Source organism: Leucoraja erinacea, chromosome 9 (genome assembly GCF_028641065.1).
Source record: "Leucoraja erinacea ecotype New England chromosome 9, Leri_hhj_1, whole genome shotgun sequence".
In the NCBI taxonomy this organism is placed as follows: domain Eukaryota; kingdom Metazoa; phylum Chordata; class Chondrichthyes; order Rajiformes; family Rajidae; genus Leucoraja; species Leucoraja erinaceus.
Genome location: NC_073385.1, coordinates 10,379,521 through 10,394,636, shown reverse-complemented (window position 1 = coordinate 10,394,636; position 15,116 = coordinate 10,379,521). Strand labels below are relative to the sequence as shown.

General features: G+C 45.7%; 1 protein-coding gene across 1 annotated transcript in view; it reads right to left on the bottom strand.

Annotated features, from left to right (window-relative positions):
- Positions 1-7,991: 7,991 nt before the first annotated feature.
- Positions 7,992-15,116, bottom strand: part of LOC129700582 (cation channel sperm-associated auxiliary subunit beta-like) — a 127,296-nt gene continuing 120,171 nt past the window's right edge. Inside the window, exons 15-16 of the mRNA XM_055641199.1 lie at positions 14,779-14,923; positions 7,992-8,176 (exon numbers count right to left, since the gene is read on the bottom strand). Of these exons, the coding sequence (XP_055497174.1) occupies positions 7,992-8,176; positions 14,779-14,923 (330 nt within the window). The remainder of the gene's footprint in view (positions 8,177-14,778; positions 14,924-15,116) is intronic.

Here is a 15,116-nt window from a genome sequence, read left to right as displayed (position 1 = left end):
ATGCTCTAGCCAATCTACAGTGATGTTTGTACAATTGCTTTAATGAATGACACAAAGCTGGGTGGCAGTGTGAACTGTGAGGAGGATGCTAAGAGAATGCAGGGTGACCTGGACAGGTTGGGTGAGTGGGAAGATGCATGGCAGATGCAGTTTAATGTGGATAAATGTGAGGTTATCCACTTTGGTAGCAAAAACAGGAAGGCAGATTACTATCTAAATGGCGTCGTTGGAAAAAGGGGAAATACAATGGGATCTGGGGGTCCTTGTTCATCAGTCAATGAAAGTAAGCATGCAGGTACAGCACGCAGTGAAGAAAGTAAATGGCATCTTGGCCTTTATAACAAGAGGACTTGAATATAGGAGCAAACAGGTCCATCTGCAGTTGTATAGGGTCCCAGTGAGACCACACCTGGAATATTGTGTGCTGTTTTGGTCCTCTAATTTGAGGAAGGACATTCTTGCTATTGAGGGAGTGCAGCGTAGGTTTACAAGGTTAATTCCCGGGATGGTGGGACTGTCATATGATGAGAGAATGGAGCGGCTGGGCTTGTATACTCTGGAGTTTAGAAGGATGAGAGGAGAGCTTATTGAAACATATAAGATTATTAAGGGTTTGGACACACTAGAGGCAGGAAACATGTTCCTGGCGTTGGGGGAGTCCAGAACCAGGGGCCACAGTTTAAGAATAAGGGGTAAGCCATTTAGAACGGAGACGAGGAAACACTTTTTCTCACAGAGAGTTGTGAGTCTGTGGAATTTTCTACCTCAGAGGGCAGTGAAGGCCGTTTCACTGGATACTTTCAAGAGAGAGCTAGATAGGGCTCTTAAAGATAGCGGAGTCAGGGGATATGGGGAGAAGGCAGGAACGGGATACTGATTGGGGATGATCAGCCATGATCACATTGAATGGCGGTGCTGGCTCGAAGGGCCGAATGGCCTACTCCTGTACCTATTGTCTATTGAATGAATGAATGAATTGATAAATAAGTTTATTGGCCATGTATTCACATACAAGGAATTTGCCTTGGTGCTCCGCCCGCAAGTGACAACATACAGTGATATTCATTGGTCGGATTATAGGTGAATGCAGGAGGTTACAAGTCGTTAGTAAGTCTACGTTTGGAGTACTTTGTAGACTTCTGATCACCCTACTCTAGGAAGACTGTCATTAAACTGGAAAGAGTGAAAAAAAATAATACTTTCCCAGATTTAGTAAAATTTAGATAGAAGGAACTGTAGATGCCGGTTTACAAAAAACAAACAAAAAAGTGCTGTAATAACTCAACAGGTCAGCATCTCTGGATAATCTGGATATGTGATGTTTTAATTGGGCCCATTCTTCAGAATGATTGTAATACTGGGCGAGAAAGCTGGAAAAGAGATGGGGGCGTACAATGTTCTAGAAGGAACTGCAGATGCTGGAAAACTGAAGGTAGACAAAAATGCTGGAGCGAAGGAAATAGGCAACGTTTTGGGCCGAAACCCTTCTTCAGACTGATGTAGGGTGGAGGGGCGGAAAGAAGAAAGGAAGAGGAAGAGCCAGAGGGTTGAGGGAGAGCTGAGAAGGGGAGGAGACAGCAAGGGTTACCGGAAATTGGAGAAGTCAATGTTCAAGCAGCTGGGGTGCAGACTGCTCACTCTGGCCATGGAGGAGGCCCAGGACAGAAAGGTCGGATTCAGAATGGGAGGGGGAGTTGAAGTGCTGAGCCACAGGGAGATCAGGTTGGTTAATGCGGACCAAGCGGAGGTGTTCGACGAAACGATCGCCAAGCCTACGCTTGGTCTCACCGATGTAGAGCAGCTGACATCTGGAGCAGCGGATGCAGTAGATGAGGTTGGAGGAGGTGCAGGTGAACCTCTGTCGCACCTGGAAAGACTGCTTGGGTCCTTGTATGGAGTCGAGGGGGGAGGTAAAGCGACACGTGTAGCATCTCCTGCGATTGCACGGGAAAGTGCCCGGGGAGGGGGCGGGAAGGGTGGGAAGGGAAGAATTGACCAGGGAGTTACGGAGGGAGAGGTCTTTGCGGAAAGCGGACAGGGGGGGAGATGGGAAGATGTGGCGAGTGGTGGGGACATGTTGGAGGTGGCGAAAATGACGGAGGGTTACTTGTTGTATGTGACGGCTAGTGGGGTGGAAGGTGAGGACTAGGGGGACTCTGCCCTTGTTCCGAGTGGGGGGATGGGGAGAGAGAGCAGTGTTGCGGGGTATTGAGGAGACCCTGGTGAGAGCCTCATCTATGGTATGGGAGGGGAACCCCAATTCCCTGAAGAATGAGGACATTTCCGATGCCCTGGTGTGGAACACCTCATCCTGGGAGCGGATGCGGCGTAGACGGAGGAAATGGGAGTAGGGAATGGAGTCCTTACAGGAAGCAGGGTGGGAAGTAGCGTAGTCTAGATAGCCATGGGAGTCAGTGGGTCTATTGTGGATGTCGGTCAAAAGTCTATCACCTGCGATGGAGATAGTGAGGTCAAGAAATGGTAGGGAAGTGTCAGAAATGGTCCAGGTGTATTTGAGTGCCGGATGGAAGTTAGTGGCGAAGTTGATGAAGTTAAGTGAGTTGTGTGTGGGTGCAGAAGGTAGCACCAATGCAATCGTCGATGTAGCAGAGGTCGGGGATGGGGCCCTGGTACGTCTCGAACAATGATTGTTCGACATACCCTACAAAGAGGCAGGCATAGATGGGGCCCATGCGTGTGCCCATAGCTACGCCTTGTGTTTGGAGGAAATGGGAGGAGTCAAACGAAAAGTTATTAAGGGTAAGGACCAGCTCCACTAGGCGGAGGAGAGTATCAGTGGACGGGTATTGGTTGGTTCTCTGGTCGAGGAAGAACCGGAGGGCTTTGACACCATCCTGGTGGGGGATGGAGGTGTAGAGTGACTGGACGTCCATGGTGAAGATGAGGCGATGGGGGCCTAGAGAATGGAATGCCTGGAGACGACGGAGAGTATCTGAGGTGTCTTGAACATAGGTCGGGAGGCATTTAACCAGGGGGGTATAGGATGAAGTCGAGGTATGTGGAAATAAGTTCGGTAGGGCACGAACAGGCAGAGACAATGGGTCTACCAGGACAGTCAGTTTTGTGGATTTTGGAGAGACGGTATAATCGGGCCGTGCGGGGCTGGGGAACGATGAGGTTGGAGGCTTGGGGGGGCAGGGAGCTGGAGTTGATGAAGTCGGTGATGGTGCTAGAGATAGTGTCCTGGTGCTCGTCAGTGGGGTCATGGTCCAGGGATAAGTAGGAGGAGGTATCCCTGCAGGACCAAAACTGCACATCATACTCCAGGTGTGGTGTCACTAGGGCTCTGTACAACTGCAGAAGGACCACTTTGCTCCGATACTCGACTCCTCTTGTTATAAAGGCCAACATGCCATTCGCTTTCTTCACTGCCTGCTGTACCTGCATGCTTACTTTCATAGACTGATGAACAAGACCCCCAGATCCCGTTGTACTTCCCCTTTTCCCAACTTGACGCCATTTAGATAGTAATCTGCCTTCCTGTTTTTGATACCATAGTGGATAACGTCACATTTATCCACATTAACCCTCATCTGCAAGTGGCACTGGCCACTTAAATCAGCTGCCCTGGACAATTTATGACTGTTCTTACTTGTATTTTAATGTTGCTGTTTTTTACCTGCACTTTTTAACTATTCGTATTGTTTTTATCAGGGACTGGATTGTTTTTATTGATGTGTAAAATGTTTAAGTTTTATGTGCGATGCTCTGGTACTCCCTGGGAAACGTCTTCTCATTTTGCACTGTACAACTGTTGCTTTGCAAGATGACAATAAAGGTTGATTGATTGATTGTTCTGCCCACTCCCCCAACCTGTCCAAGTCACCCTGCATTCTCACAGCATCCTCCTCACAGTTCACACTGCCACCCAGCTTTGTGTCGTCTGCAAATTTGCTAATGTTACTTTGAATCCCTTCATCCAAATCATTGATGTATATTGTAAATAGCTACGGTCCCAGCACCGAGCGTTGCGGTACCCCACTAGTCATTGCCTGCCATTCTGAAAGGGACCCGTTAATCCCTACTCTGTTTCCTGTCTGCCAACCACTTCTCTATCCATGTCAGCACTCTACCCCCACCATGTGCCCTAATTTTGCCCACTAATCTCCGATGTGGGACCTTATCAAATGCTTTCTGAAAGTCCAGGTACACTACATCCACTGACTCTCCCTTGTCCATTTTCATAGTTACATCCTCAAAAAATTCCAGAAGATTAGTCAAGATTTCCCCATCGTAAATCCATGCTGTGGGTGCCATGTGTCAGGCCACTCTCTATGGAGCAACGGTAGAATGACACTAGCAGCTGTTGTGGCAAGTTGACTCTCCTGAGTGATCTTTGGAAGTAAAGCCGTTGTTGTGCTTTCTTTGCCAGGGAGTTCGTGTTAGTTGACCACCTGAGATATGCTGAGATGTAGGTGCCCAGGAACCTGAAACTGGAGACTCTGTCCATTCTTTCTCCGTTTATGTGCAGTGGGAGATGGTCACGCTGCTTCTTCCTGAAGTCAATGATGAACTCTTGTTTTCTTGAAATTGAGTGCTAAGTTGTTCTCTGAGCACCAACCTATTAACCAGTGTACCTCCTCCCTGTAAGCTGACTCATCCGCCCTCAGTGATCAGCCCCGCCACTGTCGTGTCGTCTGCAAATTTAATTATGGTGTTCATGCTGTGGGTCGGTGAGTCATAGGTATAGAGGGAGTAGAGGAGGGGGCTCAGCACACAGCCTTGTGGAGCCCCTGAGCTGAGTGTCAGAGTGGGGGAGTGGTGGGATCCGATCCTTACTGACTGCGGCCGGTCCTTAATCCAAAGGCAGATGTCCTGTAATTGCCCAGAAGCTCCCTCAGGCCACACTTGAATGTCCTGCAGGTACGGGATACTGAGTTGGATGATCAGCCATGATCATATTGAATGGCGGTGCAGGCTCGAAGGGCCGAATGGCCTACTCCTGCACCTAATTTCTATGTTTCTATGTCCTTCGAAGCTGGCTTGACCGCAGTGATGAGTGATCTATATGCTGGAGTTAAAAATAGGGAGATGTGGTCAGATTGGCCTAGATGGGGGAGAGGTGATGCTTTGTTACCATGTTTGATGTTGCTATAAACATGGTCCGGTATGTTTTTACCTCTTGTGGGGCATTGCACATGTTGATAGAATTTAGCGAGGACAGTCTTTAGTCTAGCTTGGTTGAAATCCCCTGGTATTATAAAGACTGCGTCAGGATTGGCGCTCTGTTGTCTGCTAATGGCACTAAGCAGATAGCCCAAAGCAGTAGTGGTGTTGGCATCTGGCAGTATATATCCGGCTGTGATTATGACAACCGTGAATTCCCGTGGCATATAGAAGGGACGACATTTTATGGATAAATATTCCAGGTTCGGAGAGCAGTGGTCGTTAATGACGTTAACATCTGTGCACCAGCTGTTATTTGTGTATACACAAAGTCCCCCACCCCTGCTCTTACCGGAGTCACTGTTCCTATCGTGGCGGTGAGCTGCGCGGCCCGCTAGCCTGATCTGGGATCATTGGGCTGAGCCACGTTTCCGTGATGATAGTAACGCAGCAGTCCTGTAAGTTTTTCCGTGTTGATGTGATGAGTTCCAGTTCTTCCACCTTGTTGGTAAGTGATCTTACATTCGCGACGAAAAGGCTCGGCAGTGGAGGTTTGTTCGGGTTTTTTTCCAGCCTGCCGTGTATCCCAGCCCGACAGCCTCGCTTCTCTGGTTTCCTCTCTGTGTCGCCTTCGTTGACTTTTGGGAATCCATGGAGACCCCGGCGGTTTAAAGAGCTCTACAGGTATGTTGTGGTCGAATTTAGCGTGGTTTAAAACACAGCCAACACAGATTTCTAGTGGTTTGTGTCGACTGTCCGATGCATTCCCGTATGCGTTTGTGGCGTTTAAAAATAAATAAAATAACAATAAAATAACTAACAAGGAGCCCCGACTCAAGGAATGCTGAGCTGCTGCACATACGTGCGCCGCAATGATTTCAAATCATCAAGGAACAGTCTCAACCCGACTCCTACCATCAGGCAGGAGGTACAGAAGTTAGAAAACACAAACCTCCAGATTCAGGGACAGGTTCTTCCCAGCTGTTAACAGACATCTGAACCATCCTATCACCAACGAGAGAGCAGACCTGATGTTCCAGCTTCATTAGAAACCTTCGAACTATGTTTAATCAGACTTTGCAGGACTATATCTTGCACTAAACGTTATTCCCTTCATCCTGTATCTGTACACTGTGGACAGCTTGTAATCATGTATAGTAATTTTGCTGACTGGATAGCACACAATAAAAAAGCTTTTCACTGTACCTCAGTACACATGACAATAATAAATTAAACAAAACTGCACTAAGCTAACCAGTTTAACAACCCTTCCTATGTCTTATTGGGTCTTGCAGGCTTAACTTATGAGAGCTGGACAGGCTGGATCTCTTTTGTCAAGAGCATAGGAGGCCGAAGAGTAACCTAATGGAGAGAATTGACTAGACGGGATGGGTTTAAGATGAGAGGGGAATGATTTAAAAGGGACCTGGGGCCAACTTTCTCCACAAAGAAGGTGGTGTGTGTATTGGGAACAAGCTGCCAGAGGCACAGATATAACAGGAAAAATTTGAAGGGGTATGGGCAATTGTGGTTTGCATTAATATCTTTTGTTTTGCAGTCTTCTTTCTTTTAGAAATTGTGTTTGTAGTTTAGGTATAATTTATGTATAATTTGTTTTGTGTGTTTGTCTGAGCCAATGTGCCTGTGGTGCTGCTACAAAATTGATTTGCAGAACCTCTGAATGTTATTATTAAGAGTGCAGCTCTTCTGTTCATAAATTTCTCTGTAATTAAAAGTGGACCACAATGTGATACTAGTGTTAGTTCCCAGTTAGTTCCCTTCTACTCCCAGCTTAAAGAAGGCAAACGGAAAAGAGGTGGACAAAAGAAGAGATTCAAGGACGCCTTAAAAGCCAGCATGAAGAAATGTGCAATCGACATCGACAATTGTGAAACCAGATTCAGATTCAATTCAGATTCAGATTCAATTTTAATTGTCATTGTCAGTGTACAGTTAGTTCCCTTCTACTCCCAGCTTAAAGAAGGCAAACGGAAAAGAGGTGGACAAAAGAAGAGATTCAAGGACGCCTTAAAAGCCAGCATGAAGAAATGTGCAATCGACATCGGCAATTGTGAAACCAATGCCAAGGACAGGAAACTCTGGCGAGCCATCATCCAAGAAGGAACAGCGACCTTCGAAGCCAAGAGATACGCAGAATTAGAAGAAAAGTGAAGAAAATGGAAAGAGAGGCAGCAAGAACCAAAGATCGATCTGCCATCTGGAATTACCTGTCCTGAATGTCGAAGAACTTTCATAGCCAGGATTAGGCTCATAAGCCGCCTGAGAGTCCATAAAAACAACAGAACGTAGACCATCATCCTCGACCTCGAGGGATAGCCACGACGATTAGTATTAGACATTCTGCTGCTAAAAACCCACACTACCAAATGTCATTATCTAGACTAATGAAAATAGGAAAGCTGCAGATGCAAGAATTTTAATAGAAAAATAGAAAATGTTGGAAATATTCAACAGGTTGGGCACCATTTCTGAGTATATCCAGCATTTTCTCTCTTTATCTGTAGCTCCAGCACACAGTTTATTACCAGCTCTCAAATACCACAAAGAACAATGCAGCAAAGGAATAGGCCCTTCAGCTCACAATGTCTGTAGCGAACATAATGCCAAGTTATTAAATGAATCTCCTCTGCCTGCAGATGATCCATGTCCCTCCATTTCCTGCATATCTATGTGCGTATCTAAAATGCCATTATCGTATTTACCTGCACCAACAACCCTAGGAGCACATTCCAGGCACCCACCATTCTCTGTGTAAATGATAAACTTTCCTATTTTTTAGAAGCCGAAACATCAATCATTTGAAATAAAATAAATAAAAATTGAAAGTATTTTAATCTAATCTTCTATGTTATCCAATATAAAAACTGAAAACTTACAGCTATTAGTGATTTGTGGTCAATAAATTCCACCGTGAAGCCAGTTGGACTATTTTCATAAAAGGATATCTTCATTAAAGTTCCATAATGATCACAGGAGAAAGCCAACTTCTCTTTTCTCCAATAGTCAAATAAAGAATATCTGGCCAAACCTTTGGTATAAAACAGAAATATATCAGAATAATGTCTCAACTGGGCAAGAGGTAACTCTTGTGATGCCAGAAAAAGACGTTGTGCCAGAACATCACATAGGTTGATACCCTTTAGAATAGGCTAGCTTCTTGATATTATGAGACTGAAGTGTTAATTGTCTGATTTTTCTCATTCCCATACTATGAAAGTTAACAGTTTTTTTTCCACATTCCACGAATTTTGATCATCCAAATTAACAAGATTATTACAAAACATCTGAAAGACCCCTCCTATCATGCTTCAATTGAATGACAGAATAAACTATTCTGATCCTCAGATGAGAAGCAATTAACAATATTTATACAATACTGCCAACAAACCTAATATACTAATAACTTTTGTAATACAATGAAACACCAGTAAAATTTCAAAATATTTACATTTCTCCAACTAAAGAATTTTGTTGCTATTGGCCAAGAATTTTCTTGAAGCCGCAGGAGAGGCTGAGGCCTAGTCGTTGTCCGAGTCCCGCTCCTCTCCCTCCCAGCTTGTCCGAAGCAACAGCCCATCGACCCCGCATCGGCTTCAACCCCAGCCCAGGGGCCTGTCTGCATCTGTGTCCGCTCCCCAGCACCCAAAGCCCGGGCCCGGCTACAGCCCCGGGGTTGGCCCACGCCAGGCCTGTTCACCTTCCCTCTTCTTTGCCCTCCCCTACTTCTTCCCTCTCCCTTCCCCCTCAGTCACTCCCTCCCTCCCTCCATAACCCTGTCCCACCCTACCCCCCTCCTCTATCCCCCTGCTGCCCCACTCCTCACCTCCCCCCAATCCTACTCCCACAATGAAAATCATGATTTTTTAAAAATGTAAGCTCTCCCTATCCCACTCCCCCACAATGAAAATCGCGATTTAAAAAAAATGGAATTCTCAATGAAAATCACATTTTTTCTTTAACAAAACTAAACAGAATGTTCACAAAAATGCTGGAGAAACTCAGCGGGTGCAGCAGCATCTATGGAGTGAGACAAAGTGTTCAAGAAGGAACTGCAGATGCTGGAAGATCGAAGGTACACAAAAATGCTGGAGAAACTCAGCGGGTGCTGCGGCATCTATTGAGTGAGACAAAGTGTTCAAGAAGGAACTGCAGATGCTGGAAGATCGAAGGTACACAAAAATGTAGAATGTTAAGGGGCTGTCCCACTGCGGCGACCGAATTGGCAAGTTTAGAAGCGTTTAGGAGAGTTTGAAAAAGTGTCATGTTGAAGATACCTTTTGACTATGTAGAAGATCTCCTTCGACCATGTTGAAGACTAGCTTCAACTAGCTTCGGGAAAATTGGACATCGAATAGTGGAGAGTGAAGACGACCTCCTTCGATATCCCTTCGACTATGTTGAAGATTATCTACGACTACCTTCGATTACCTTTGATTACCCTTGATTACCTACGAATAACATGCCGACCTACTACGGCCTACATGGACTAAACCTACGAGTAAAAAAAGTATAGATTTTTTCCATGGAGACCTTTTTTTACTCGTGGGCATTTTTCAGCATGTTGAAAAATATGCCGCGACCTAGCTGAGGTCTCGAGTACGCAGGGACTACTCTCGAGCATGAAGGAGAGTTACAAAGACCTCCTAGGACCTCGTGTCGACCATGCTGCGAGTATGTCGAGGGCAAACTCTTCTAAAATCGGCAAATAGGTTGCCACAGTGAGACAGCCCCTTTAGCTGTTAATGAAAACGGAAGAATTTGATTAAAACTACGTTTTTTTTAAATCGCGATCTTTTATGTAAATGAGATTCGGGATCTCATTGTGGCACGGCTGACGGGCAGGGCAAGTGGAAAAGTGGCTAGAAAAGTGATTTTTGTAAAGTTTAAAATGTCAAGAACTTGGAAAATATAACATCAATCCAAATGAAACGTGTCTCTTTTACATCCCAGGACAAGGGTTAAATGGGTTAAGTGGGTCAAAATTTGTAGCATTATCGTGTAGCGTTTTGGCAGGGTTTTAAAACATCACGCACACATGCATACAAACAAATAAAACAGAGAGGTTTAGTAATATACTAGACCAAATTGGAACTGTTAGGTCCCTGTCACATGGAAGGCCTGGTCCCCAACGCAATATTCCACCACTCGCCCATAGCCCCCAACTGCGCTGACATGGCAATAACTTGTAAAAAATAAGATCAATGTGAACTAATCTCACTCTCCCTCTTCAGTCCCCTATTCCCCTCCTCCATTATCCTCCCTCTCCCCACCCTCCTCTGCTTCCTCCCCTCACGCCCTCCCCTCCTCCAGCACCTCGCCATCCTTCCCCCTACCCCTCTCCTCCTCCATTCCCCCTCGTCCCTCAGAAGCCCCCCCTGCTCTCCACCCTCCCTCTTCTTTTCCCTCTCCTCCTCCCTCCCTTACCTCTCCCTTCATCTCCTTTCCCCTACACTCAGTCAATGAAAATCAGATTTTTTTTAAAACCTCCCCACAAAGAAAATAGTGATGTTTTTTTTCAAACAGATTTTTTTTGTGTTTTTTTATGTAAATGGAAAACCTCCCCGTTATCCCACCCCCTCACAATGAAAATCGCGATGTTTATTTTCAAATGAAACCTCCCCCCCTATCCTTATTTCAGTTTTAGTAATATATAGATCAATAGATGTTTCTATAAGATAACGCTACTCTCCAGAATCAGCCAGAAAATGATAACACAATGTTTTAAAAAGTGGTAAAACCTTGTAAATACGCAACTGACTAAATTGATCTTTCATCCCATCATAGACTTCCCACGCAGTTTCAACTACAGGTTTATAGAAACATAGGAAATAGGTGCAGGAGGCCATTCGGCCCTTCGAGGCAGCACCGCCATTCATTGTGATCATGGCTGATCGTCCACAATCAATAATCCGTGCCTGTCTTCTCCCCATATAGAATAGAATAGAATAGAATAGTTTCTTTATTGTCATTGTAACATGAACCATGTACAACAAAATTTAAAAATGTCAGCCAGTCAGTGCACCATTCAAACATTTCTAAAAGCTAACGATACATACAAGGTAAAATATTAAAAGATAAACAACTAAATAAATATCACGAAAATAGCACGCATAAACACCCAACCCTCCATCCTTCTGTCGATTTCACAGTGTACCACAGTCCCTTAGTATGTCTCGCCCCTGCGTTCCTTGGCGGCTACATTTAGGTGCTTTTATAGCAGTGGGGTAAAAACTGTTTTTCAGTCTGTTCGTCCTTGTCCTTGTAGATCTGTACCGTCTGCCTGACGGCAACAGTTCAAACAGGGAGTGTCCGGGGTGGGAAATGTCCTTTATGATACTCTGGGATTTTTTGGTGCAGCGGGAACTGTGTAAGTCCTCCAAGGTAAGGAGAGGGCAGCCGACAATCCTCTGGGCGTAGTCAATGGCCCTCTGGAGCGCTTTCCTCTGAGCCGCTGTGCAGCTGGTGTACCACACGCATACACAGTATGTTAGTATGCTCTCAATGGAGCACCGATAAAAGGACAGCAGCAGTCTCTGAGTGATGTTGTTCTTCCTGAGCACCCTCAGGAAGTGCAGTCTCTGCTGGACCTTTTTCAGCAGCGCAGTGGTGTTCACGCACCACGTCAGGTCCTCCTCAATATGGATTCCCAGGAAGCGGAAATCCACCACCCTCTCTACACAGTCCCCTCTGATAGTCAATGGTACCATGTCTGTTTTATTCTTCCTGAAGTCTATTATTACTTCCTTTATCTTTAAGGTGTTGAGGAGCAGGTTATTTTCTTCACACCACACTGTCAGCTGCTCCACCTCATCCCGGTAGGCGTACTCGTCCCCCCCGGAGATGAGTCCCACCACCGTAGTGTCATCCGCAAATTTGACAATGGTGTTGCTGTGGTGGGCGGGGGTGCAGTCATGTGTGTAGATGGTGTAGAGCAGGGGGCTCAGTACGCAGCCCTGTGGAGAGCCGGTACTGAGGCTGAGGGCCGTGGATGTATGATGGCCCACTCTGACTCTCTGGCTGCGACCCGACAGGAAGCTATTTATCCACGTACAGGTGGAGTGTGGAAGTCCCAAGTCCCCCAGTTTGTCCACCAGTTTGTGGGGAAGGATGGTATTAAAAGCAGAGCTGTAGTCCACAAAGAGCATCCGCACGTAGCTCCCCCGCTGCTCCAGGTGAGACAGTGCAGCATGGAGAGCTGTGGCTACAGCGTCCTCTGTAGATCTATTTGCTCTGTACGCAAACTGGTGGGGGTCAAAGCTTCGGGGCAGGAGTGATGTGATATGACCCCGGACCAGTTTTTCAAAACACTTCATCACCACTGGTGTGAGTGCGACTGGCCGGTAGTCGTTGAGGCTGGAGATGTTGGTTTTTTTGGGCAAGGGGACTATGGTGGAGGACTTCAGACAGGGTGGAACAGTGGACTGGGCCAGAGACTGGTTAAAAATCCTTGTAAAGACTCCAGCCAGCTGGTCTGCGCAGTCCTTCAACACGCGTCCAGAGACGCCGTCAGGTCCAGTAGCCTTCCTTGGATTGATGGCCCACAGCGTGCGCCTCACCTCATGCTCCTCTATCTTGAGGGTTAGGCTGCTGTGGACCAAGTGCTGTGATGTGGCTGTCTCGGGTGGCTCCACTTCAAAGCGAGCAAAGAAGTGGTTCAGCTCCTCTGCCAGCGAGGCGTCACCTTCAACAGCTCCAAGGTTGGTCTTATAGTTGGTGAGATACTGGATCCCCTGCCACACCTGCCTGCTGTTATTACTGTCCAGGTGGTCCTCTATCTTCCTCCTGTAGTTTGATTTGGCCTCTCTGATGCCTCTCTTCAGGTTAGCTCGGGCCGTGCTGTATAAAGCCCTGTCGCCAGACCTAAAAGCGGTGTTCCTCTCTTTCAACAGCCGCTGGACCTCCCGGGTCATCCAGGGCTTCTGGTTGGGGTAGACCCGGATGCGTTTGTCCACTGTGACCGTGTCCATGCAGTTTTTAATGTAACACAGTACACTGTCTGTGAACACCTCCAGGTCCCGGTGTTCAAACACCTCCCAGTTGGTCCTGTCGAAACAGTCCTGCAGCTGCTGAGAAGCACCATCAGGCCAGGTTGTGATGGTCTTTGTAATAGTAGGAGCGGTTTTCCTGAGGGGGGCATATGCAGGAATTAAGAGCAGGGACATATGGTCAGACTGGCCCAGGTGTGATATCCCTTGATTCCATTAGCCCCTAGAGCTCTATCTAATTCTCTCTTAATTTTCTTAAGGTTCCTTTGCTTACAATCAAACTAAACATAAACAAAGGGAAAATACCAGAGTGTAGAATAGTGTAGAATAGATTTAAACAATGTAGCATTACAATTACAGAAAACAAGTCCAATGTCCACAATGAGGTTGGTTGGGAGATTGGGATCACATCCTATCTTATGGGGGAATTGTTCAGAAGTCTGATAACATTACTGCTAATCCTGAATCTGTGGAATGTGCTTTCAAGCTTTTGTAATTTCTGCCTGATGACTCGGGTGAAAAAGGTCCTTGACTCTGTTGGCTGCCCTGTCAAGGTAGTGTGAACTGTAGGTACACAAAAAAGCTGGAGAAACTTAGCGGGTGCAGCAGCATCTATGGAGCGAAGGAAATAGGCAATGTTTCGGGCCAAAACCCTTCTTCAGATGCTGCTGCACCCCCGCTGAGTTTCTCCAGCTTTTTTGTGTACCTTCGATTTTCCAGCATCTGCAGTTCTTTCTTAAACATAGTGTGAACTGTACATGGTGTCAATGGGGGGAGCCTGGTCTGTGTGATGGACTGAGATACATCCAGTTTTCTCTCCCCGCTGCCCCAATGTTTTGCAGTTTTCTCCTCGCTGCGGATCCCAATCTTTGGCCGGAAGCAAGAAGGCGGGAGCAAGAAAGCGGAGCAAGATGCTGGCAATGCTGACATTTGGTTTGCAGCAGCATCTATGGAGCGAAGGAAATAGGCAATGTTTCGGGCCAAAACCCTTCTTCAGTTTTCTCCTAATTGCTTTTTAACTGAGATGATAAGAATTAACTATATTGATAGATAGGAAGTCACATTTAGGCCAGATTCCACTAGTGGGAGAGTCTAGCACTGGAGGTCATAGCCTCAGAATTAAAGGACGTTCTTTTAGGAAGGAGATGAGGAGACATTTATTTGGTCAGAGGGTGGTTAATCTGTGGAATTCTTTGCCACAGAAGGCTGTGGAGGCCAAGTCAATGAATATTTTTAAGGCAGAGATAGATAGATTCTTGATTAGTACAGGTGTCAGAGGTTGTGGGGAGAAGGCATGAGAATGGGTTTAGAAGGTTGCGACTCAGAGAATAGACGCATCCCATCCAGGAAGTGACTGGAAATGCAGTAATTTCATGTTACCATTAACAAAACCACCATTTATTGTCAAATCCAGATGAATTTAATTACTTGAACTTTGTTTCTCCACTCCCTATGGTGGGATTAAAAATTAATGACTCCTGAAAAATGGTACAGAATTCTCAGTTACTCTCGTATCTTGACCATTACACGAACACTCCCCATATTCCTCTACACTGCAGAGAATATAAAAACATTAAAGATAAATATTTCTCATATTGTGTGTGTTTTATAAGTAGTTAACATAAAAATCTGAATCCAAATTTACCTGGCCTGGTATAATAGATTACGTTGTTATCAGTTATGAAGATCACAGCATTAGTACGGGGACAAGCAATGGCCTTGATAACATTATCATCTTTCAATTTGAGTAACAATTTAAATGAATTACCGCCATCCTTTGAATACCAAACCTGAAAAAAAAAAATTGTTGGATTACATAATTTCCTGCATAATACTGCAATTCTCCACAAAGCATCACTACTGAGTTCAAAAAGTTCAGTAAGTGAATTCAAAACCAATGACTTAACTTGAAGTAAGTTCACTATGGTTGGCATTATTACATGTTATTTTCAACAATATTGTCAATTTAGTGTCAATTAGGGA